Source organism: Papilio machaon, chromosome 3 (assembly GCF_912999745.1).
Source record: "Papilio machaon chromosome 3, ilPapMach1.1, whole genome shotgun sequence".
Lineage (NCBI taxonomy): Eukaryota > Metazoa > Arthropoda > Insecta > Lepidoptera > Papilionidae > Papilio > Papilio machaon.
The window spans coordinates 4,221,669-4,248,775 of record NC_059988.1 but is presented as its reverse complement, the minus strand read 5'-3'; the positions used below and the strand labels follow the sequence as shown (position 1 = coordinate 4,248,775).

Below are 27,107 nucleotides of genomic sequence, written 5' to 3'. Positions count from 1 at the left end.
TATGCGGAAAGCTGCACTTAAGTTTCGCTTAAGAACGAGCGCGCTTCGAAACCTCTCTCGGCTGGTCGCGGCGCCATTAATCGATGCGGAAGCTATTTGTAATGAGGTCAATGTAAATGAAACATTCGATAGTTTGATGCATCGCCCACTTATAAAAAGCATGTGAATGACTGCACGTGAATGGATCATTAATGTCGTTTTTTTCTTTAATGTTCTAAAAGCTATCAAGCAAAAAATTACAAAAAAAAACAGGTCACAGAATTTCACCGCTTTGGAGTGTGTAGCGTTGTGTCTTTAATAAATCAGTACATCCATGCTATGTAGATCTATATATATTATTAGACATCTGTTATATTTGAAATTAAAGTGTCAATATTCAATCGTCCGAACAATGGCGCAGTTGATAAGATATTTTAATAATAATGCTGATTGTTTAACTATATCCCTTGATAACAACCTGACCATTCATTATCTCAATCTCCGCTGTGAATGCAAGTGAATGTTACCACGGCAACATTTCTACTGCAGATTTACAGCAAGTACAGTACATGATTCTCAACGATTCTTATAAACTTCCTTAATAAATGCAGTGTTGAACAGTACGCTGTTATTTGTGAAATTAGGTTCAAAAGCCTATTTCTCATCTCGGATCAAATAAGTGAAAAAAACATTGTTCTGCGTATTACTACGCTTCCTCACATTTTTCAAATGTTAACCTGTAGAAATGGTATGCAAATTAATAAAATGAAGCACTACTGATGACCAATAATGTGAACGTTTTATATTAAAAACATAAACTTGTACACTTAAAGTGAGCATAGTTGGGTAAAAGCCATAGAGGCCACGGTGTCACAAGGTCCAAGGCGAGGTGAGCATTGTCGTAGTATTGACGTTTCGCAAACCGTAGCTTATCGCGGCCGTTGATAAGCATGCCAATTGTTATCTGGAGGCGGCGAGCGACTTCCGCGTTGCTAACGGCCTACTGCCGTATAATCACTCACACTATTCATCAAAGATTTGCTTATGATACGCTTCCTTATTTAAAACTGACTGATAAAAAAGTGAACTTGTAATTACCTTGTATATCAATTTACAATAGCTTGATAAGCTAGTATTAATATTTTAAATACTAAATATTATTGTATAGTGCAGATAGCTTATGGATTTAAAACACCCTTTGCGTATCTTTATATTGTCTACAATTAGGATTCCCAAATGCAATAGGTAATGCTATTTCATGGTGTATCTAGTTCGATCGGATACAAAAGCTATAAGTATTGTTGTATCTTAAACATTATTACGATTAGATATACAGCAGTAACCTACGTATGTAGATAACTTGTTTATTTTGCTAAATTTGACACGTGACCGTAAACGCATTCTAATACAACGCAAGTACATAACGTTTACCTATAAACTAATGTATACATAAAACTACTGGTGCCTTCACATTTCGCACGATTTTGCTAATCAAAGAAGATCTTAAAAAATTAAGAGTTATGTTTATAATTCACTTTTCGTTCAAATCCATTTGTCTCCAAGGATAAAAAAATATCATATCCGGAGAAAGTAACGACAGTTTTTTAATCTTTGTTTTCATGACGTTACCAAACTTACTACATTATTAACGTCAGCCGTTGACATCTGAAGCATGACCAAAGTGATTCTTTCTTCGTCGAAAACACAAGAACCGCGTTAGTCAACCTTCAGTTAGACCTTCTCAAAAATATTTGTTAGAGCTAAACAACTAGCTTGCGATTACATAATGCGTCGTTTCGATTCCACTAAATATTACCACTAATTTGTATACATCACCGGCAGCCTTGCGCCTGACCTTATACACTCTACGGATTGTGTTTTTTTGTTTGTCGGCAACAGTTTCGTCACGAGATTAGAATCCGTTATCGTGGTGTCGTTCTGGAAGCCGTTTTGTCTCTAAGACGCCGGCTCAAGGTTCATATACCGGCTCCGTGGCAGTATTTCAACACGGGCGAATAAAGGCTCGGCCTTCGCGGTCTATATTTAAAACGCGGAAGCTATGCGGCACTAGAAGCGGGCAGATCGCACGCTCGGTAAACAGTTAGGAGTGTAGAAGGCGGGCTGAGTACGGCGAGCCGCGACTGATAAACAACTACGCCCTACACGTAACCCGCGCATGATACTTGCCACTTTATTACGCATTTAACGTTATATTGTTCTATGACCTCGTTTCGCTGCGACAAATTCGTACCATTTAACACATGTTAGAACATTATCGCATTGAACTAGAAAACTTCTATGACCCTATTAGCAAATGACAGTGACATTATGTACAAGCATGTGTAATCGTTTCCATTTTTATTGACAAAATCTAAAAAAATAACACTTTTGACTGTTATAACATTTGCAATATTTATCAAAAACATGCTTAGAAATGAATAAAATCTATGCCTTAAGAGACCTTAATCGAAGCCACGTTACACCGCTCCGACTAACCTTATTTGTCAATTGAGTGACCGCCACAAAAAATATATAAATATGCATTAAAACAAGCATTGGATAAAATTTCCGTAGTGTAATTACTTGTTGTAGTAAAGAAGACTTGTATTTTGTTCATTATTGCGTCAATGAAGACTTATCTATTATAGTTACGTAAATCAACTTTATGATTAATCATGCTGCAAAAACAAGGAGTATAATAATATAGCTTCTTTATATGCTAAACGTAAACCGCGATAACGTATTGCGTTGTAAATCTACTCAAACTATGTCGAATTTTTTCTGTTATAAGTATACTGATAGAAAAATCACGAATATTACAATTTCCGGTCGACAAATGACAGTGAAGTAAATTTTGCAAAGGAATGCTGTGTAACAAAGGAAGATTACAGTATCGATGTGGAGCGCAAAAGTGGGACACGCACACTTGTCGCGGCCACATACAGTGAACTCGTGTTTTATCTGCAATTAATGGTGTTTAATTGGCATGTAACCAGTTCTGAATGTTATTTGGTTGAAATATAAATTTCAACTTTGTCGTTCAATAACCGAAATACGCCACTACTATCATAATCATAATGCATTAGAGCATAACGCATAGACTACTTGAACCTTCAATTATAATGCCCGCTCTATGATTATCGATGTAATGGGTAAGCGTGCGTTTATAATTATAAATAGATATATGACTTATTCGAGTGTCCACTGGGATCGCGTTGTGCAATAGCAAAATAGGTTATGTCTATACAATCGACCGAGTTGCAGCGATTATGTTGACTGTCGAGCCCTTTGTGTTTGCGCGCATACCAGTAAGACGCATGTGTAAACTGTAATCGTATCACAATAAGATAGGCGCTATTTTATACATTATCTTATATGAAAACAAGTTGCAATGATTTTCTTTTGAAACAGAAGGTGTTATCAAAGGTGTTCTGCTACTGAATGCGTTTTAAATGTCATTTATTAGGCCGACACACAAAACAAATACTCCAAAATATGTTAAGCAGGGAGCCGGTGCGGGTGCGGGTGCCGGGGCAACGGCGTCACAGAGGTACGCGCGAACTTCAGCTTTGTTGTCTTTCCGTCTCGCTCTCCGGGTCATCGGCCGACACACCGCACGACTCCCTCGTTCTATTAACCCTGTGCGTATCACCAGCCGCCACTCTGATACTTCATTATCGTACTCTTGCTAAAATATCGCCCGTCGGGAATGTTTTCACCGATTGCTCCGTAATAAATTGCTCAATATCGCGTGTGGCCGTAAAGAATTGTCCTACGCGAAATCCTTGCGACCTTGGTACGGTCAAAAGCCCACGGCGACAGGCATCGACCGACCAACGGGCACGGCAGCTGTAGTTACGGTCACTGCGGATGTGTGACCACGTCGCCCGATTACTTCTACCGCAATGCACAATTAAAACAAAGGAAGTGTCACGGATTGCGTGCCACACGAAATTATCTGTGGGTGGCGGCAATAAGCAACTAAATTAAAGGCATTTTCGCTGTTCAATTTTCATCTTGTAAGTTTATAGGTAATGTGAAGCGTTTCTTCGTATTATTTTAACTTACATTACAGACACTTATGCGTGTGAATTGTCATGTAAAATGCAGGGTTTGTGTATTATTTCATAGGTCTCGTATGTGTGCAGCGGTTTCGATGTATTCTTAGCGTGCATGTCTCGCGGCATTGTAATATAGTATAGAGGTGGAGGCGATGCGTTTTTTTAAACGACATCGGCGGCGGGGCATTGACACCGTGGCCGGAGCACTGCCCCTTCTTGACAGTTCAAATGTTTACACTTTACATCTCGATAGGCCTACTGCTTACTTCACTCCGGACTTAATTGCTACGCTGTACTCTACACTATGGACGTTACTGATTAGTGAGGGGGATTTACGGCAACGGATTTACCTTAAATGTATCGATGACGTAATCTATGTTAATTTAGTACTTTACATTGTACGTTTTAGCATTGGGGCTGACATGTTCATAAGAACCAAAGTCCCTATAAAAATAAAGAGAAAAAAAGTTTTAGCATGAATCAGTTATATTACGATAACAATTGAACGAAACAAAATAAATAATTTTAATGAAATAAGAATGCCTGGGATATAGCCCAGGTATACTAATTAGATAACCGTGAAATCGCACGATTCACTTCACTCAAGATTATGTTGTTACGATTCTTAAGAAGAAAATGAAATCACATATGTAGGAAATATTTTAATATAAAAAACTGTTATTCCCCATGATGTATAATGTAGGTAAAAGCATCGGGGAACATCACCGGTCGGCGGCGGGAACAATGCCGGCGGCGGCGGCGGTGAGTTCATCAGACGCCGTAATGAGTCCTCCCGCGGGTTCAACAAACTCCCTATTTTACAAGTAAAATAAACTTTATGCGATGTCAAATATCTACGCGCCGAATTCTTCGTGCACAAAACGGCCAATAAATTTTGGCCGTTTTGAATGTACGCCAAATGCGATCACCGCGCAACCGGACTGCGCTAATAACGTTATTAGCCGACGATACTTTTACTCCCCGACTCGCTCCTGTGTCGTAATGACTGTATACTGAAATGAACTATCGTGTCCTTCAGTCCGCTTTACTTCTATTGAATCTAAGGCGACCGTTGTCGATTTAAGAAAAACAAAAACCCTCGAGGGTTAAGAGAGGTCGAGTTATAAACGTCGATTTGAAGAAAAAGTGAAATTGTAACAAGTCAGAACCAGTCGAGGTCGGTGACCGAGCGGGGTTGGAGGAGGGGTTCTCTGCGATCGGCGACCGGCCTGCGTCCGCGCCCGCGCCGCGCCACCGCCACTGATTCATCATTACTGCTGCCACCTAAACCGGCCCGTCCCTATCCGCCCTGTCCTGCCTGACTCACCTCACATCACTCTTTTGTTCCACTAAAATGTCCTCTCTCACTATTTGGATGACGCGCATATTTCAAATATTAACTAAAGGTACGGTCTCATGATTCACCATTCCAAAGACAAACGCTACGAATAATTAGAATTTCAGATTCATTCTATTCATTTGCTTGTGATTTAAACATTGACATTTATCTTGACTTGTAACGTTTTAGGGATTTATAAATAGCTACTTACAACGCAAATAAATTTAAAACATTGTCCTTCTCTTAGTCGGATAAAAACTAGTTTCTGCCTTCATCATTAGGATCTGCTGCAACAGCAATAGCATTAATTTCAACAATTAAATCCCCGTGGACACAACAATGCGAGCTGTGCCGTCTTAAACTGGACTCTTGCGTGAGCCACGTCGCGAGTCGTGAGTCGTGAGTCGCGGGCAAAGAAAGTGCTATACTACTTACAATATAAACAAAATACTTTCACCGTAATATGAACTCAAAACATTTAAAAGTAAAGTTACACGCTACACGCGTATAATATTTATAATTCCTTACTATGTAAACAAAGTGAAGTATAATGGTGTAGGTCAACTTAAGAATCTCATTCATAATTATGCTTGAAACAAGCATACTGTAAATAATACTTAAAAATATTAACAAGACATTATGAAGGAAGACATAGGTGACTTGTATCGTACATATAACTATAACGACAGTAAAACCCTAAAAAATTTAACTTAAATATAGAGTTATGAAGAATTAAATAACTATACCAATTAGTTTTTTTTATGAAACACGTCCGATGTCATCGTACAATAGAAGATAGTATAAAAGTAATTTCTGAGAACGGGATGAGGCGAACGAACGCATCGAAAGTTTCTTGCCGTCGGCCATTTTTCATATACACATACATATGAGAACCTTTTGTATGTGTGGGTGTGCAACAGCGCAGGTTGTTTGGAAAACGTCAAGTGGCGAGCTGGCGAGGGTGCGCGGACCGCAGAGGCAGGGGAGGATTTGCACAGTTTAACGCGTCCCTTTCATAATGTAATCAGTTGGTCTTCAATATGTATTGTGTACGATATGTACATAAGAATTTATAATAGTTATGAATACTAAAGTAAAAATAATCCCAGTCTTTTCTGACACTGAAGTTAGCTACAATTTTCTTTCATGACATCGAGGAAATGAGTGTTCGTTTTCTATTAATGTTGATTATATTGGTACAACTTAAATAAAATTATTTTACGTATAAATATAACATCGCAATAACTTTCCAGAAAGTTCATCAACCTGATAATGAGCATTGTAACTCCCTTATTCCCTGCCTTTTATAAGACTGTATGGGACAATGGACGAATTTATTCATTAAGCTTTTAGATCAATCCTCCCTTTATGTCATTAAATTTAGCGAAGCGAAACAGTTTATTGTTTCATATTTATTTTATTTAGACGTACCTACGATACGGGTTGTTTTCACGGAAATGGAATGTTCTTTGTTAGGTTTGTTATATTATTGAAGAATTCGTGCACAAAGTGGTTTGTTTGTAAACATCGCAGCTCGTTGACAAAGTGTGTTTAGAGGGGCTGCCGCCCGTGTGCTCCACGTGATAAATACGATACGTTTTAAGACTAGGTACAATTAAAGAAAAAACTTTTATTCTAACTATCTTTCTATTCTAACTTTTATCCTAGTTTTATTACAATAATTTTGTTCCCTCGGTTTTTTCAATTTTTTAACTATCTTCAAAATAATCAGTGTTCTCCCACTATCATCAAATTTTATAGAATAAAAACAACGTTCTTGCTGCGCACTACGCAACAAGTTTTCGCCGGTTCTTGGGACCACAGCTAGAGTGAGATGACACCAAAACATCCCGACTACCAGCACAACGTGAAGTAAACAAGAGAAGGTCACGTGGACGAAACGTACATATATGTTACTACGCGCGGAAAAGAGACGCAATGAAAACAAATCAATAAGTCATCTCGGTCTTACGCCGGCGAGTGAGACGGCATAATAACAAACCGGCATTTTATATGCCGGTTTGCGCTACTTTAACCAATGTCATTCAAATAGGAACCTTATGTCTTTGAAATAAATAGGTCTTTGAATTATCAGGTTTTTTGTTATTACAATAGCTGTATAAGTGATGGAATATCCCGTTTACTGCACCGATTAATGATCTGTTATTATCAAAATAATATTGTTATCTCAGTAATAGGTGCAACAGTGCCGCTGACACTAAAATGATAATTGTTTTTTATATTACTTATAACTGAAATTACATAGGTTTGTATTTGAACCGTTATACCGAAGACAATACATGTAGTACTAACTCTTAGCGGACTGAAGCCTACATAAAAGGCATTACACAAGTCAAAACATGTACTAACTCTTAGCGGATTGAAGCCTATATAAAAGGCATCACAACCATTACACACGCAAAAAACCCCAAATTTATTCTCCTGTAATATATTAGGGAGACTTCATCACTATCGTCCCTTTGTAAGTTTTAAGCCAAAGCTTCACTATTAATTGACAACATTGTATTTTGGAGTGACTGATCGAGGTCGGTTTTATATAAGAAAATTATAATACGTGGTCTGAGGTCGTGGTAGGTACTTCCTCATTTGAATAACGTAGCCGTTGCATTGTCCACCATGCCAAAGTCCTGGTTTTACCCCTGGTCCTGGGTATACCCGGGACCAAAGTAATAATATTTACGTATGCCCTTATACTTTATAATCTACATTCATCAATGCAATTTATAAACGGTATTCTAATCTCTAAGATCGCGCATGTAACTAATGTATGTAAATAGCAATGTTTTTTAGCACTTGCCAACTGCATCATACGGTAAATTGTCATTGAATGCGCAGAGGCGACTGCAGTATTATCACGTCTGTTCAGTGCCATCTACACATGCACGCAGGCCGGCACGTGTAACGTGTACCTACGGCACACAGATGCAGCGAGTTATAATAGGCCAGAGCGGAGAAGCGCTAGGAAAACAGCTTCGTAACAAAGCAGTAGGTATTTATGTTGCTCGAATTAATGCATAAGACTGCATCTCTATTATAATCATATTACGCAATAGTTTTAGATGCTTTTATTGGAAGAAACAACTAAGAATTTTCTTAGATTTAAAGTTATGTTATCTGTCTTTTCAATATTGTGAGTGTTTTAGATAAGATTTATGTAGGGTGATGCATTTTCTGCATTTTATTTAATAAAATACGGTGTTTAGACAAGAATACCTGTCCGTAGTTAAAACTGACGTCCATGAGGGATAACAATAGCCTGTCCTCGACTAAAATGAAGCAATAGAACAACCTTAGCCGACCACCCTTGGCCGTGGTTCTGCGACCTAGATGCTACCCCCTTATACAAGACCCCTCGCCCGCCCCGCCCACGCCCCCGTCCGCCGCGACCTGACCTAGTTACAAATGCACTTGATGTAGCCGCAGTTTCCAAGCGGGGAACGATCGCCTTCCGCGCGCGCAACCCAATTCGCGTCCCTGACACAGCGGTGACGTATTTGCCCTATTTTATCTATTGCCCTATTTTACCTACCAGTACTTTAGTGAATATCAAACTGTATTACAATTTATCAAACTTATTGTAGCTAGCGATGGAGAACATAAAATGATGCGATATATTATAATTATCTCTACAGGTTATCCTGCAAAGAAGAGAATAATACTTTTGTGCACATATCTTGTGAATCAAACTTAAACTTTGCTCAATGTTGTCTTAAATTATAATTTCATTTGTATCTTATTAGAAAGATAGTTTAAAAATATTTAATTTAACATAGCGTTTATAAGTTATATCGAAATTAGCATAAATTATACAACTCAAATCTTATTTAGAAATAACAAAGCAATATGTTAAGCATGTGTATACGAGATAGCTTAAGATCGAATCAACTTATCTGACCCGGTGGGCATAAGTGAAACTAGACTGCAATGGCTCATAAGTGACACACTGGCAATGTCAAAAAAGTGTCAAAATATCCTTCTCGTAATGTGATCTGTCATGTCTGTTCTTGTGTGTAATTTTCTATCCCTTAGTAAAATTAAGATATTTTGCGACAGAATTAAGCGTGATAACAGTGGTTCTCTCATGAGGTCAGATAAGTTAGAAGCACTATACAATGATAATTGCAATGCACACACACGCGCGGGTGTAGCAACTGGCAATACTGCACGGAGCACACGAGCGCGATCTGAGGGCGCGTTACTGCGGCAACGCCGAGCCAAGGCCGCGACCTAGAGCCGCTTCCGCCATCGTTGCCAACTACACAACTATATTTCATTATTATTTTCTACTCAAATGTCATTCATTTAAAGTAAGTTGCATTTTTACATACGTATTGGTATAAAAAAGGATTTAAAGGATATTTACACATTTACTCTATATAATAACTGAAAGGTAAATTACATTTTATTACGAAGAAAATACAAAAATGAGGTTTTAGTGAGTAACCTTTCCCAGGTAAAGAATTTAGTGGACCTTTGATTAATCATCACGTACCATAATTGCACTTTAATGAAGGAAATAACATTATATTAAAAACAATATGCAATATCAGTGCAGCACCGTAGCACAGTCACGTCTAACAAACATTTTTATGGTTATTGTTTTATCGGTAAAATACCTATAATGTAAAGAAATTAAAAACCTATTGCATAGTAAATTTTATTTTATGTATTTAAAAAAAAAATAAGCATGCTGATTCTCTATTTATTTTGTTTCAGATAAACAGCGTCGTTTTCGAATGCACCTGGCGAGGCTGCGGGCACACCACCAACAGTTGTTCATCAATAGAAGCGCACATAAGAAACACGCATTTGGGGTAAGTTATAATATTGACTAGCTGTAGCGCGTCAGCGCGGATTAAAAAAAATTACTCCCGCACACATCAGCTTCCAGTAAAAGACCCGTCAAAAAAGGTCCGGCCATTTGATAGATAACCCGGAACATACGCGAATTTGCGGACAGACAGACAGAAATGAAAAAAAAAAGATTTTTTTATATAAGCAACGCAAAGTTTCCGATAGACGATTGTTTTTCGTTATTACATTTCAAAATTAGTAATTCTCTAGATCACTAGCTAAGCTAAAATATAAAATAAATAGTACATAATGAATCTATTAAGAAAAAAGTAATTGATCTAGTTAGAAAGACAAGTGATGGTAGGTAGCGAAGTATCGAAGGTCAGCCCTTAGTGACCCGGAAGCACAAGGCTTGACGCCAAGGTTCGCAGCTCCACTTTACACGAGTGCTGCGATCGCAACGTACAAGGTCGCTGCGACCCGCCACCGGCGACCCGTCACCCGACCGATACTTATATAACTCTCTCTTGGCCGGATCTTTACACTTCAATACGAATTACTTTTATTGGCCAATACGTGAGGCTGACTGTATGATATGTTTAGTGATTCTTAAAATTTACGTACAAAGAATTATTTCACAGACGTACATCATACCAGAAAAACCTGACCTATGTATGTTGTAAGAATAATACTGAGTAAGGAAATGATTTCAATGACACTTATTTCAGGCCAAAGAAAGAGGGCGAGAGCGATCACGAGGAGGAGTTCTACTATACGGAGCGCGAGGTGTTGGCGCCGCCGCCTCCGCCCACGCTATCCCACCGCGACATGTGCCGCCCGCCGCACGAGGACCCCGACTACCAGCGTCAGCTAGTCGGCTCCTATAGGTACATACCTCTTTTAAGTAATTACCACGATACATGTTTCACATTCAACAACAACACGCCTACAAGGTATAAGCTGAAACCGCGGTCCTACATTTGGCGCAGTCCTGACACACACATTCTCACACCTCTCTCACATTAACTCCCCTCAATTCTAACAATATTGTACACATTCCAGGCAAGGACTCCTTTCGACGATGCACAACGGCTCCGCAAGGCCTATAAGTATTCCAGTAAGCCATCCCTGGTCATCATCTCATTCACCGGTATGTTTGTATGAATTAAAGCATGCCCATTAACCCCGCTGTGAGCTTGTAATGTAATAAGAGTAATCAATTTTACAGAAGCACATGCGCTTGTCGGGCATGACCGGCTCGCCCGGCAGCCCGGGCCGGCGGCCGCGCTCCGACAACAAGAAGTGCCGCAAGGTGTATGGCATGGACCAGCGCGACCTCTGGTGTACGCAGTGCAAGTGGAAAAAGGCGTGTACGCGTTTCAACGAATAACGCGCGCGCCGCCGCACGCAAACGCGTGCGCCATCTCGCATCACAAATGACATTTAATAAATTTGTTGTTCCCGAACTGTAAACGTGAAGAACCGCGTAAACAATTCCGTGAGTGTTTGTGTGTCGTAATTAAGCTTAAATGAAGATATTATTAAAATGTTTTTTATTAAATGTAAGGATATACGGAGTATATACTATATATTGTTTATTAATAATAGGGGAGACATATTTTTTCTCTTTCGATGTGACTCGTATTTGACTGCATTATGGACATTGCCCACGTATTTTTATAGAGCTGGTCACAGTTGCTTTTTTCGAGAGGCCGAATTCCCGGCGATATCGACTAAAGACTGTGAACATTAGATTTAAGCTTTTATATCTAAGTTCAGACTGACAAAACAGTGTGAAAACTATTGTTTGGTACCGAGGCGCTATTACAAATTTATTTGCATAAATCTGTCCGAATTAAGAAAATGTTATACAGTCAAAATCTGTTATAACGACATCGAAGGGACTACTCATATTGAGTCGTAAAAACCGATAGTTGTAACAACCGGTGACAGGTATTAATAGGAAAGATATGTATATAACATTCAGCCAGGACCTTTGATTTTGGTCAATTTAACCGGTATGTTGTTCTAAACGATGTCGCCATAAACGGTTTTGACTGTATTTCGAATTGATAACTACCGCAGATACTATTTGCTAGCAATCGATACCAGATCTAGAAAAAACTTAACTATATTGTATTTCAGAATCTTATAAACTATATTTTTGATACCGGTACATAATTTCTATTTAATGAATTTCTCCTAATAGTATCAACAGATTTAAATGCAAAAAAATATTTAGACACAGATTTAAGAAAATATATGAAGTGACGGACATAAATAAAGATAGTACTAACACAGTTATTTCTAGATTGATATACGCAATAGAATAATGCAAAAATATTTATGTAATAGAATATTTCAAATGAACTGTTAACTTTTTACTAATATAGCAGCCTTGTTAAGGAGAAGCAATGCATAATTTATTTTTTTTTTTTTAGAAAGAATTATTACATTGAGGATTGACGGTGAAGAGAAATATTGAATGTCGTTAATTTGAGAGTAATAATTGAATTCCGTCCACTTCATCGAGTGTACCGTTCGAGTACATCAAGAAACAATCTGATACTAAACAATGTTTTCACACTGTTAATAATCCGAGCGTTCAATTGGATGATTCTCGTCCAGTCGGTTGCAATAAGTGATCATTTATCACTTACAGTTACATAATGTACCTACTGACTGAATTATTAGATAATAAATGAAGTTTATTGTGTATACTTATACACGATGATAATTGAACTTAGCCAGTAAGTATCTCAAATTCGACTAAAAGACTTCAAAGTTTAGACTTAAATTTTTATGAACATATCTGTACTGTATACAAGGAAGGTCCTTTATGAACAAGGAGAAAATACTCAACTTCGCTCACGACGCGCATTTTGGTAGCGACGCAATGGCCATCTGTCACATGCGCTGTATTTGTTGACCACAAGCACCGACGGATTGTAAACGCTTTGCACGACGAAATAAACAGCGCTCAAGACAGGATCTATTCGAATGAATGAATTTGGAACGAACATGTATCGGAACTTACTACAGAGACCGACGGACGGTATCCAGTAGCAGAATAGAAATTAAATCGTGACAAGTATCTGTTATAGGACATTAAGGAAACTTGTCATGCAAATATAAAAAACTTACAGCTTTGGCTCTCGAACATTGGATTTCCAAACGATGCCTTAAGACGACTTATTGTGATACCGAGCTGTAAGAAGTCGGAGAGCGGAAACGAATCCAGCGAGCGAGTGCTGCGCCTCCGTGCTGCAATATTATTCGTTAAGTATAAAGTATACTGTGTACATACATATTTATAATCAAAGTTATATATTATACATGTATTTTGAAATGAAAGCAATGTTTGGATGTGTACATATAAGAATTTTATTAAAATATTATTGTTAAATAATGTGATCATTAATATCGAAATTGTTTTATACGAGGTCGAGATACATTTTTAATATAGAGTATATATAATAATATATATAATAATATATAAGGAGTTTAAGTCCTGTTTAGTTGTAAGTTGTAGTTTAGGCGTTGACAAGTGCGGCGTTTCTTGTCAATAGTAGTTACCAAGCATCGGCGTTATAAATATACAGATCATGTTGTGTTGATATTAGACATTCGTCTCCGAACACTCAGGCCTTCAAACCGAATCGAAACCGAAGCAAATACAAATATTGACATGAACCTGGTATGGAAATGGTTTTTTATTGCATATTCTACGTTCCATTAGTTCTCTTTGTTTTCATGTCTTTCTCGTTACGTTTGGCTTCGGTTTCCTTTCGTCACCTAGGCTGTGTGCTCACAGGCCTTACATACGGTTCACGTAAATCGGAATGTGCCAATTCAAAAAAACAGATTTAATAATGATATAATTGCCCCAGGCATATGTCGTTGTGTATTCTTTATGTCTATACTCGGTGCTCTGTAAACAATGTTCACGCACATACAAATACATATATATATGTCGACGTGCCTATATATTTTTCTATTTATACGCGTTCATTAATTCATCTATACATAGCCATAAATCATAATATGACTAATTTCCAAGAAACAACCTTAAACATTAAGTTTGAATAATGTTATGTTTGTTGTTTGTTGAAAGTGTTTTGCAGCTATTGGATGATTGCAATGTTAGAAAACATAAAGTACTCATAAATACCTCCACACATTGTCACTCACCGCTGTGAAATATAGATCTCACTCATTTAAAATATGCTAGATCTGATTAACGTAAGCGCGGCGCAATGCCAGGAACAGATGCGTAATTTTCTTTGCAAGAGAAAAACTTACAGGCAACATTAAAAAATAAACGACTAAAAGAAAAGTAGTCGGCGATATAAAAATAAGTAGTAAAATTTTAAAATTTTCTTGCCAAATCATTGTAGAAAACAAAATCAAACGGTACTTACAAAGGCAAATAATTTCACCACAGCTTTCATATCTAGACATTATTTTATTATGCAAAGTACCTGCGAAATGCTACCAAATACATTGAGTTTAATTATATTGCAATAATGGTTGTGATAAAACATCATATTGTTGTAACTTTTAGCAAATATATCTATCATTTTGTTTATATCAATGTCAACGTTAAACGCCATCATCAGAAAACTTGAATTTGTGAAAATGTTTTATAACAACCCAGCTAGCAATTTAACAACTGCCATATCGTAAGGATCTAGAATATAAAGGGGTTTAGATTATACGTATTGTGTGATAGTTGTTAATGATACTTTAAGTTGAAGTCATAATGTAGTATTTATTAATATTAAGTACATAACAATGGTAACGTTTTCCAAGACAGGCCGATATTTGCGAACGCAACGATCTAAATTTCTTATCTATTTTGCCTTATTGAAGTCTGTCTTATCGAATAATTTAAAATTGAATTAATTTGATGTTTAGAAATTATTATGTCGTTTTCTTTGTTCTTTGTTGGTTAAAAATGATTTTGTTTTGGTTTGTAAATAACACAAAAAGACTTCGATTTAAAATTTGTTTCGAAAATTTAATGTAAACACAATTTTAGTCACCTTTTTATTAACTGCCAAATTTTCACCGAAAAATATAAAAAAATCATACCTGTCCCCATATTTCTAGGTGGTTCAGTTTTAAATAGATAATTGTTGACTATAATGAACCGCAGATATTTTGATTTCACGGTTATCAACGATTTTGAATAAAAACGTATTCATACCAATTTCCCGATACATTGCCATGCTTGGTTTTTGTTTATTACCGATCTCATTTTATAAATGAAGCTATTAGATTTATGATACAATAAAGAATATCATCTTTTCTTTATTAATCTTTTTAATATTTCATATAAGATTCTATTTTTTATTATTTTAGATAAAGACAATTTTATTTTTTACTTAGTAGTTAGTTTTATTACCGTATTACTTTAACTAGCCAAATTTTTGCTCAATATTGTATACACAACACCAAAGTCATTACCTATAGTAAAATTTATTTTAACATATCAGTACAAAAAGCATAATAAGGCGTCATTGGATTTATTCTGTTCGTATATATATACAGAGGTATACACTTCAGATGTGGTACACAAAGTACTCGCCTTTCGTTAATGCTGCAATGAAAAGAAAATTTAATGTATAACAATTGTCATCTCTCTTAATTTATGTAACATTTTAGAAAATCAAATACCATGCGTTCATAATTTTAAGGGATATTGTAGTATAGGGTTACCGTTATATTATTTTAGAAGAGGCCTCGTACTTTTTTTTTCTAGAAAAAAAATAACAATATCCTTTATCTTAACTTTTCCTACTAAACGAACATTTTTTTAATAATGTCAAATAAAATTAATCCGCTTCTGTTTGTAATTTAAAAATTTAATTTCAGTATTTATTATTCAACTTGAAAAAAATTAACTAGTGCTCGACTGCAATCCCACCTGATGTTAAGTGGCAAAGTGATCGAAATCATGATATCCAAAATGATTCAGATTACTTGCGATTAGTTTACGTGTTGAAGAAATGCTAAAAGCTTGATAATGTGTAATGACATTGTGACGTCATATTAAAGCGGCATTCAGGCTGCTCCACTATATTCTGTAGATATATATAGTGGAACATCCTGTACGCTAGTCGAGCTCTAAGTCTTCGAAATTTATATTTTTTATTAAGTCGAGCATGTGTTGCTATCTTAATGGAGTGTATTTGTTTTATTTATTGTAAGATTTATGTATAAACCATAATTACTTTAATACACACGCCTAATTATTAAATCGTTAATTGAAATTATTTTAAGACGTTAAGTCTTATATTTTGTACTTAGAAGCATATCCTAGAATTATTTAGTGTGTATTGATTGTTTTATTGAGTATATTAGTATGGATTAAAATAGAATCTTTGCTGTCTGAAGAACATGTTATACCAACAATTTAGCTACACAAATAACTTAGCTACCCTTTTCAAGATTTCACTTTCGGCCATTACAGATTGTATTGTACAGCTGTCAATGTTATTAATTTCAGGAGACATTCTTATTATGTATAAAATCCATCTGTGCCTACTTGTTTTTCATTTAATTTTATAGTGTAACTCATTTCTAAGAATTATACGATTACATGTAAATATGTAAATGCTGATATGGATAGATTATGTATATGAAAAATCTTAACATTTAAATTTATTTATGTGTACATGTAACATATAGTATGCTGCTAAACATTTCTTGTAGCCCTATAAGAGTGTTTATAAACATATTTTCCATTCTATCTTTAAAGTTAATGGAGTAAGAGTTCTGTAACAAAACTAATAGTATATGTATGTACGTATTCGGTAATTCTGTTATTTGATATTATGTAGAATAAAATAATATTTATCATAAAGATAATTTGAATCCATTGTTCTGTTTAAAAGAGTAGTACATTTATTTCTTAACTATGCTGAAAAGCACATCATTACAGTCGAACCTGGATAAGCGAAAAACCTCTATAAGCGATAGTCATTGTCCAATCGTGGCCGATGACCTTCATAAGCGAGAAATTCTGTTTAGAGAGAAACTTTTCTATAAGTGAGAAAAATATCGCTGTCCCTTGAATTCTCGCTTATTCATGTTCAACTGTATTTCATAATTACAACCTGTTAATTTTATTATATAATTGTTTGATATATAATACATTAGACATCAATACAACTCCTACTTTGTAAGATATTTTTTATTTCCGTTTCAATAACTATGTAGTACGTACATTTATGTGGGCAATCAACTTCTATGAAAATATGTCTCCTGTTAAAAAGTACGAACATCTTACATTATAAGTGCTTAATATTGTTATCAATTCGGCTCTGAGGCGACTGTCATTTAATTTGCAACTTCAGAACAAAGTGAATGTGCCGAAAGTAAACGGCTTTAGAAATGATGATCATTTTTATCCGTATGGTACATTAGGGTATTGATTTGCAATAATATTTATATAAAATGTACAAACAAAAAACATCTTTTTAAAAAATTTGGTTTTGGTCAAACAAAGTTTCGTATTTACCGAAAAGTATTTTCAGACCATAGTTACGTCTCTTGTCCGTGCTAGCCAGGAAGCTAGTTCATAAACCGCGTGTTTACATTGCTAAATCTATTATTTTTGTACTGTTATGTGGCGATGGAAACACACCGTATTTTGAACATAAATCAAAGATAACAGATGTCTTAGACCGCTTTGTGTTTTTATACATTCATCGATTAAATAGTTACCAGTAGTTATAAGTGGCGCAACTTTTAGTTATATGTATTTAGAAAAATCGTTTGAATGTTATTCTTTGCTCGAAAATGTAGGCATATTCCATGTTGTCAATATCACAGCAGTTTTTTGCGAAACTGTCAGCAGAAGTACAGATATTGTTTACTTTTTTCATCCTTTTACATTTTATAATTGAAACATTCTCGTGTATATTGCATCACAATGTTCGTTATTGTAGTCTAATAAAAATCATAATAAAGCAGAGTAATAAATGTATAATTGAGAGCTGGCAGTTAATCTACTGTGATATTAATAATTTTATTTATTATTCTTCTAGATTATTATTTATAATTTGATAATGAATTTGAAATGCGAACCTGTGTTATATTTAACTGAGATCGCGTTAACTGTAGAAAGTGTTTATACGACGGTCCAGGATGTGTTCCATTATAAGTAATTTACATGATACAAATGTTACAATTTTGATTATTAGGATATGTTTTCGTTAATGATTCAATAAAAAATTATATTGTATTTAGTATTGAATTTATATTGTACAAAAATGCAACGATTAACACACGCAGTAAAGCGAAGTTATTACATAAATATATAAATACAGTTGTGTTGTATTGGAGTACGATCTAAGCTCTCTAACTGTTGTAAGCCATGATTGTGGTGTATTGCATTTCAAAGCTACGAAACCCGACTGTTAACAATATTCCTATACTATAACGTATATGAACCTATTTACTATCTCTTCATTAAAACGAATGTTAAACAGTTAATTAAACTATTTGTGTAAAGACATGTTATTTTTATTACTTTATGAAGACTGTAACGTCTGAATTATACCTCAATAAGATTAGAATGAATTTGTCTTAAAAATATATATTGCGATTATTGGAAATTAATGTGGCATTATTTTCCCAATCCTTATGTATAAAAAGTAATAGTGTTTCAATAATTGAAGTGTAATACAAGTTCTACCACCATCTCTCATCGCGAGAAGTAAAGGATCGTGTACCAAGAATAAATAAATGTTCAAGTGTTTATGAAATCACAAATCTAATGTATGGACAAACCTAGACCTTATAATTTATTACAGATTATAGACTACATATATTTACAAATACATAGTTTAGATTTTATTATTTTTGTTTTAATAATTCATCCTTATTTTAATCCACACTTGTTGAAATAGTTACAAAATATATTTCACACTAAAAAGAAAATAGCTATAAGTTAAAACCACCTTCATACTTGATGGTATTTTTGAGGTTTTCTTAAGGACAAAAGCAGAAAAGCATGTAAGCGGTTTGTGATATTGCATATCCGCTCATTCCCATACAATGAAAAATGAAACTGAATGCCTTTACGTAAGACATTGGTGATAGACCAAGAAGAAAAGGGAAGCATATTAGCAAAAGTAAATAACTGTCCTGGAACTTTTCCAGTCGAGTTCGGCTAATCTTAAAATTCTCCTCATTTATAATTGATAGTGACAGGCTTTTCTTGGCACTTACATTATGGATGAATCAATATCTCATTTTCTTCACAGCCAGTATATTGTGGGCTATATGTCCGTGTGCGTTTACACTGCCTTCTTAAATCAGTATCTTGGTGAAATCATCCCCATTATTAACACAAAGTCGACAAATACTTTAGGCGGATTAAAATAATATTTTTTTCTTTTACTTCTACCTACATGAAGCAATCGGAGCTTAGGTATTTCAAAGAGTGCATAATATTTCAAATACACTTGGAATTTATTTGGCAACACGGCATTGAAATTACTAGAATACAGATTATAGAACTATAGACTATATTTCCATTCTCTTTGTGACAAATTCCATTTTCATTATCTGTACAATGCAGAAGCAGATGATTAATTTATTTGTGTGTTAAAATCGAAGATGAATACTTTTTTTGTTGCGTGAGATTCAAACATGTTTATTTAATCGGGTCATTAGCTTTTTCATATCTAATACTGTGCTGAACATTATCTAGTGAACTACAAAGTAAAGTGATAAAAATTTTGGAGAAAGTGCAAAAATGGGAGCTGTTCTAGGCCTTTGTTCTGCTGCACAGGTAAAACCAATGTTAATTTAATTACATTCATTTAACTAATTGAGTAACGACAAGCAGTTAAAGATTTTTAGAAGAGTAAACTTATAAGTTGATAAATATGCATCATATCTATAAACGAAGGTATCGTCCTATTATTTGGAATATATGATTGTTATTGAGCAACCACCTACCTAGGAAACAAATAGAGGTAACATCAAAAATTAAATAAGCGTGTTGTAATTGACATTTTTTTGTGATTTTGGTTTAGATGGCATGTTGCTGCACCAGCGCAGCCTGTTCTTTATGCTGTTCAGCTTGTCCATCATGCACCAACTCCACGTCTACTCGCCTCATGTACACCATTATGTTGCTGTTAATGATGATTGTAGCCTGTGTCACTCTGGCACCCGGATTACATGAACAGTTGAAAAAAGTATGTCTATGAATTCTTATAATTTATTAATAGCAAATAAAAAGAAATGGACAAATATGCTACTTATTAAGTTCTGAATATATGTAATTAAAAAAAATCATGATATAAGATATTAACTTGAATAAAATATGTCTCTTTAAATAAGTTTTACTTTTCAGGTGCCATTTTGTGAAAACTCAACGGGAATTGTTCCTGGAAACTTTAAAGTAGATTGTGACCAAGCTGTTGGCTATTTAGCAGTATACAGGTATAATGACTAATGGACATAAACATATATTCTTCTCTATATGTGTTTTTTTTTTTTATTTATTCTTAAGTATTTGTTTCCAGAATTTGTTTTGCAACATGTCTCTTCTTTGTACTAATGGCACTTATTATGCTTGGTGTAAAATCATCCAAAGATCCAAGAGCTGGAATACAGAATGGGTAAGATTTTATCCAAATTATAAACATAATTGATGTAACAACTTGATTTTCCTTTGTATAGTTATTTTCTATTTATTGTGGATCTCTTTTTTCAGATTTTGGGGCATTAAGTATCTGTTGGTGATTGGTGGAGTTATTGGAGCTTTCTTTATTCCTGAAGGGCAGTTTGCCTCTACTTGGATGGTGTTTGGCATGATTGGAGGATTCTTTTTTATCATCATACAGCTGATCTTGATCATTGATTTTGCGCACTCTTGGGCTGAAAGATGGGTCTGTAAGTAGCCATTAAATCTTTGCAAAATAATTTTACATATAAATATTTATTGATGAACAAGTAATAAAAAAGCCAATTTTTACTGTAAGCAATTCTTTTACATTTTTTAGATAATGTTTTGAATTGGATTTTACCATGTTTTACTATTACTCAAATCTTTTTTATCAGTTAAATTCTACTTTTAGCAAATTATGAGGAGACACAGTCGCGCACCTGGTACGCTGCTCTGCTTCTATCCATGTTGACATGTTTCACACTTGCATTGACTGGGATTGTGTTGCTCTATGTGTATTACACAAAGGTACGTCTAATATTTTTATTTACTACTTTATCACACTCAGTGTTATGATCACATTACGTCTTACACTGTGAACTATAATCTGAAACAATATACTGATAGTGTTAGCTTATTCATATTTAAAGTAATATTTAAACATTCTTTAGGAGAAAATGTTTAACTATGTCATTTATTAAATAATTATTGATGTTTTTATTTCAGCCAAGCGGTTGTGATCTATCAAAGTTTTTCATATCATTTAACCTGATATTGGTGGTGATAGCGAGTGCGATATCAATCCTGCCATCAGTGCAGGAGTACCAGCCGCGCTCCGGCCTGCTGCAGTCCTCTGTAGTATCACTCTATGTCATGTACCTCACCTGGTCGGCACTCTCTAACTCACCCGCTGAATGCAATGCCACCATCTCTGAGAATCAACAGGTAACATAACATTTATAATACATCTGTCATACTCAGAGTTGGGGTTTTCCATAAATCATGTGATGTATTTAGCAACTTTTTGACATCCTGCCCTGTTGATAAGTGGGGAGGTTACCCTTGAGAAAATCACGTGATGTCTCGTGGTATTTTCGGATTAATAGACGATTACTTATAAGTTTTGTTTTGGCTTCAGTATTGATATAATTTTACTTATGGGAAGCCAGATAAAGAGATAGTATTGTATTCACATACCAGTATATTGTAAAGTATTATTGAATATTATGTTTAATTAAGTATATTGTTTTATGTACTGCATTTATATTTATAATATAAATTATATATTTAATATTGCATAACATGGGAACACACAGAGAGAAACATATTGGGTATGTATTATATATTTCAGTACTATCTATATATTAGGGGTACTTATAATCTTTTTTTAGATTTCACATATTTTTGTATGTATACATAAGTCACTATCAGGTAGTATTTATACAATAAATTGGATTTATTTTGTAATTTTATTATAAATTTAATTGTACCACTATTCCATTTATAAATCTTTACTTTTTGTTTAACCAATTTATTTAGTCTTATTTCTATCAAATTCCTTATTTTAAATATTTTTTTTAGAATTCGTTCGACAATCAGTCGATCATTGGGCTGGTGATTTGGGTGTGCAGCGTGCTGTACTCCAGCATCCGCACCGCCTCCAGCTCCTCCAAGATCACCATGTCTGAGCACATACTGGCCAAGGATGGCAATGCAGGTGAATATATCATTTCTCATTTTGATATCGCATCATTAGGAAATTTGTAACAATTATTACGTTTTATAATTTTCAAGCCAAGAAATAAAGCTATCTAATAATTAACACTGTCTAGATTAATAAATAATAAAGCTTCTATTTATGTAAATATTTGAAAACAGTTTAAATTTCTCAAAATCGGCTGGATTTTGAATCTAACAATTTGACGCTTGAATGATATAGCATGCAATAATAAAAATATCTATTTGCGTTAAACTCAAGGAAAGCATAACTAATACAGAAAATTTGTTAGTATTTATTTTTATTTGCTTTTTTTTTGTTTTGATGATTTCTGTAATAATAATGTATTGTGCATTCCTTGCGGACGTAACGCGCGCGGCGCCGCGGTGTAAGGGCAAGGAGGGCTCATTGCTAATGAAGGTAAATTACATCTCAAATGCTTATATTAACTTTAAATAATATTTTTATTAATATATTGCCTTCTTTCTTACTTTTGTTAAAGGGTTTGTATTAACTGTTATTTTGTTTAATCCTTGTCAAGTGTAGAACTAGTATTCATGTATGGTCGGAGATGAAAATCTCACATCAACTCATTTAATAATTACATAATTTAATTCAAGTTCAGTGTCCACCGACTACTTTCATATTATATATACCTTGAATCTGAATGAGTTAACAAGTATATTAACATTTCCCATACTTAGTAATGTATGGTCACATCATGTGTTTGGATAAAAAAAATTCTACTTAATCCAATCATATTCATTTGCTATTAAAATAATTTACACCATAACATATAGTTGATACAATTCATACCATGTTGTGATATCATTAAAATTGTTGTACAAAATGTCAAATCTAATGTACATATGTGGTACGCTCACTGAGCGCAGGCTATGGTTCCGTAGAGGGCGATGGCGGGGAGGCGGCGCGGGGTGCGGGGGACGCGGAGGCCAAGGTGGTGGACAACGAGGGTGACGGCGTGGCCTACTCCTGGACCTTCTTCCACGTCGTGTTCGCGCTCGCCACACTATACGTCATGATGACGCTCACCAACTGGTTCAAGTATGTAATTATGTATCTCAACACATTTACTTCTTAAGACTTTGACCAACACAACTTGTAACTCAAAAACGACGAAATGGATCTGGATGAAATTAGGAACGGGATACGTACTTTTTTATTCAACGCAAGAGAAGCTGGGGGATACAGCTAGTTATAACTATTTACTTAATAAACTAGTAAAGCTTGAAGTTGAATAAATTGTTCATTTGCAGCCCAAGCTCTCAGCTGTCTAAGGAGAACGTAGCTTCAATGTGGATCAAAATAACGTCCTCGTGGCTGTGCATTGGCCTCTACATATGGACTCTGGTCGCCCCCGCGGTCTTCCCCGACAGGGACTTCAATTAAATTATTAAGTTCTAATGTTAAGATTAATCGTGTCATAATAACACACATTTTTGGCAATTAAAATTGCTATATTTCCAGATCTCAATGTTAATTAACAAATCTCGTTCTCTTCTTTACTTACTTCTTATCTTATCCGCTTTTCAACTTTTCGTAATGTCTTAGAATTCTCTTGCACTGTATAATGTTTGCTATTAGAGATTTAAATAATTGCTGTTAATTTAGAATTAATTTTTAAAATGTTAAATATATTACCTAACTCAACCCTGATATATTTTTTTATACACCTTTTTACTCTAAATAATAGTAAGAATAGAGATTGTGTAAAGATCAGATCAAAAAATTGTTATTAAACCAGGTTTTTAGATGATAAAAACAAAAAAAAAATATGTTTTAGTAAAATATAAAATTGTATATTTTGATAATTATAAAGCAATTAAAAAATATTTAAGCTTACACTTTAATCAGATCAATATCTTTTTTAACTTCATATTTTACAAGTTTTGCATAATTTTTTAACAATTTCCTCCAATAACATCTCACATCCTTCACAGTTAGATTATCCCAAATTTGTTGAAAGCCACGATTAGCTATTTCTTTAGCTAAAGCATCGTTTTGTTGAAAATATTCTATATATTTAATGATTTCCTCTTGATTGGCTTTAGGGCTAATGGGTACATAGTGGACCCATGGTTTTAAAGATGGATAAAAAAATTCAAGCCAATCATTCCCCACATGAAATACCAGGGATTTACAAAGAAATAAATGTTTGAACCGGAAACTAGCTGCAACTCCTCTGTAGTTGAATAGATATTTGTATTTGCAGTGTTCTTCAAAAGAGACCTCGGAGGCTGGTGGGGCGTAAAGAGTGTCCTGAAAGAATGAAAAAGAATGTGTAAAAAATTAAAAAAAGAAGTTGTTTTAGTAGCTTAAATGGTTGTATAAATGTATACAAATTAATGTATTTTTTTTTATCTAACACATACCGCATCTGATTTCCAAGCCTGATTTTTGGTATATTGAGCATCCACAAGCTCAGGTCTGGAACGAGATAACAATATCAAGGCATCTCTTTCTTCACTTGTTCTAGATCCTCTGAAGAATACCTGATTTTTTTTCTCACTCCATGGCCATCTACAACCAATGTCATGATATGAATGACACTCATTACATATATCACAGAATTCATGTGTTTAAATATTTTCACATTGTTTCTTACTTCTTGGCGGCTTCTGATATTGACAGCCTGTGTTTATCCCAGCGGCCTATCCCTGTAGGATACAATGATATAGCTGGCCCACCTTCCCAAAAACTCCAGGCAGGATACATAATATCATAATAATCCTTAGTCTAAAACAAAACAGTATGAACTTAAACCTCACAATTTCACATAACTTTACATGAAAACAAATTGGAGACCAAATTTAAAATTGAAATAATAATCAATTTCGAAATTTGAATTTATTAATCAGAAATTATCTTCAGCATATTCTTTTCTAGTACTCAATTGAACAATAGATTTTTTTAGGATTCAAAATTGTTAACAGGAATAAACAATCTTACAAAGTTTATGAATGCGAAAATTTAGATGGATGGATGTTTGTTAGAAGGTATCTCCAGAAGAACTTAATGGATCATGGACATAGATGTAAAACATAGTGTGTTAGAACACATAGGCTACTTATGAAGTGTTTTTTTATATTCTGCATGGCCAGAGTTACGGGCTACAGTTAATCTAGCATAAGTACTTAAGATTATTTTCAATGGAAAAACTGTTAACCTTACTGAAAGATAATACTGGAGCTTTCTGATGGCCCCATGCTTGGTTAATTTGTGGCCAATCTCTTGTATTGATAGCTAGTTCCATGTTAGGCAACTTGGGTGCCAGGGCTACAAGGAAATGCTCCACACCAGTACACCGCGATGGAAAATGACAATCCTTCTGCCTGTACAGTTTTCCATCTATAATCTGCAAAAAAATATAAACAGACATAAGCTACCCAACTTTCTAATTTAAAACAAAATGGATTATAATAAAAGATTGTTTATTTAGTCACATGACAAATTTTAAGTAAGAATATATAAAAAACTCTTTGAATATACCTGATATTTAGTAGCCCTTGTAACAGCAATATCAAATTGTTCCTTACTTATTCCATCTTTAAACGGCGACAGATCCTGATTAATAACATCTTCATGACATTTACAATTAGAATTTTCACATGGTTTATAATTTGCAATTGCTTCTTTTATATCTTTGTTTATCATTTTGGTCCATTCATTTATATCTATAAAACAATTTTAAAATTTATAACTGATAACCAAATAATAATTATAACTTGAATATTTATGCCTGCCTTTCAGGCAGTTTTTACATAAAGTAACTGAAATTATTTAACTTCAAGTTAATATGACAATGTAAACTAAACATACCTCGATTATATCTGTTTTTGTTTTGTACGCAATCTGAATCAGATAGGCAATGTTGTGAGGCATCATGTGGACCTAAATTTACTATCAAATACAAAAGTATAAAAACGTTCATGTTTTTCATTTTAAAACATACGTGAAATATTGATAGTTCAACCAAGTTCAATTCTTTCAACTTGTCAACTAAGTGTCAATGTCAAACTTGGTTAACGGAACGAGGCTCTAGCGACAAAGATTAAACATGTGTTAACCGACAACTTTATCTGACGAGGCGGGCATAATTCATTAAAATTAAATTATGATAGCTCAATAGCGCCACTCCGGTCAAAGTCAGAATCAGAAAGTGTCTCAAGTTTTTGTCGCAGTGTAGCTATAATTCTTCTTCAATGGCATTTTCTGTAGTGAAGGTGGTTTTATAATTTTTGTTACAGAACTAACGGCCTCTGTCACCGGACCAAATATCCGTGTTTGATTAGATAGCTTTTATTTTATTTGTTTTCTGCTTTTTTGTGCCTAAGTATGTTTTATATTTCTCCTGAAAGAACTAAAAGAACAGAATAAAAAAACTATTTAGCGGAAAATTAACCCGCCCCGGGCTGTTTAATTCATTGGTCCCTCTGGTATGCCTCACCGCTTCTAGGGCAGTTATTCCTCATAAACACAATAATT

General features: G+C 34.6%; 3 protein-coding genes across 7 annotated transcripts in view; 2 read left to right on the top strand and 1 right to left on the bottom strand.

Moving 5' to 3' along the window:
* LOC106712425 (zinc finger protein 704) overlaps positions 1-12,059 on the top strand; it is a 46,217-nt gene extending 34,158 nt beyond the window's left edge. The window contains exons 5-8 of the mRNA XM_014504991.2: positions 10,117-10,214; positions 10,923-11,081; positions 11,257-11,344; positions 11,423-12,059. Of these exons, the coding sequence (XP_014360477.2) occupies positions 10,117-10,214; positions 10,923-11,081; positions 11,257-11,344; positions 11,423-11,584 (507 nt within the window). The 3' untranslated portion in view covers positions 11,585-12,059. The remainder of the gene's footprint in view (positions 1-10,116; positions 10,215-10,922; positions 11,082-11,256; positions 11,345-11,422) is intronic.
* A 7,746-nt stretch (positions 12,060-19,805) lies between these two features.
* LOC106712462 (probable serine incorporator) lies at positions 19,806-24,155 on the top strand. Of its 5 annotated transcripts, XM_045686705.1 has the most exons (12): positions 19,806-19,999; positions 20,247-20,411; positions 20,570-20,658; positions 20,742-20,837; positions 20,933-21,111; positions 21,297-21,412; positions 21,611-21,829; positions 22,201-22,215; positions 22,466-22,601; positions 22,995-23,021; positions 23,510-23,666; positions 23,879-24,155. In XM_045686705.1, exons 1-12 carry the CDS (start codon positions 19,964-19,966, stop codon positions 24,009-24,011), a joined length of 1,368 nt encoding a protein of 455 aa, XP_045542661.1. In that variant the 5' UTR covers positions 19,806-19,963; the 3' UTR covers positions 24,012-24,155. The 5 variants fall into 5 exon arrangements, with proteins under 5 accessions (XP_045542661.1, XP_045542663.1, XP_045542664.1 ...); XM_045686707.1 differs by lacking the exon at positions 22,201-22,215 and having other exon boundaries at positions 23,879-24,154; XM_045686708.1 differs by lacking the exon at positions 22,995-23,021 and having other exon boundaries at positions 23,879-24,154.
* LOC106712461 (O-glucosyltransferase rumi homolog) lies at positions 24,116-26,586 on the bottom strand. Its single transcript, XM_045686710.1, has 7 exons — positions 26,442-26,586; positions 26,112-26,296; positions 25,789-25,977; positions 25,228-25,358; positions 24,995-25,142; positions 24,466-24,881; positions 24,116-24,185 (listed from the first exon to the last, which is right to left on the bottom strand). Exons 1-7 carry the CDS (start codon positions 26,560-26,562, stop codon positions 24,170-24,172), a joined length of 1,206 nt encoding a protein of 401 aa, XP_045542666.1. The 5' UTR covers positions 26,563-26,586; the 3' UTR covers positions 24,116-24,169.
* Positions 26,587-27,107: the final 521 nt, after the last annotated feature.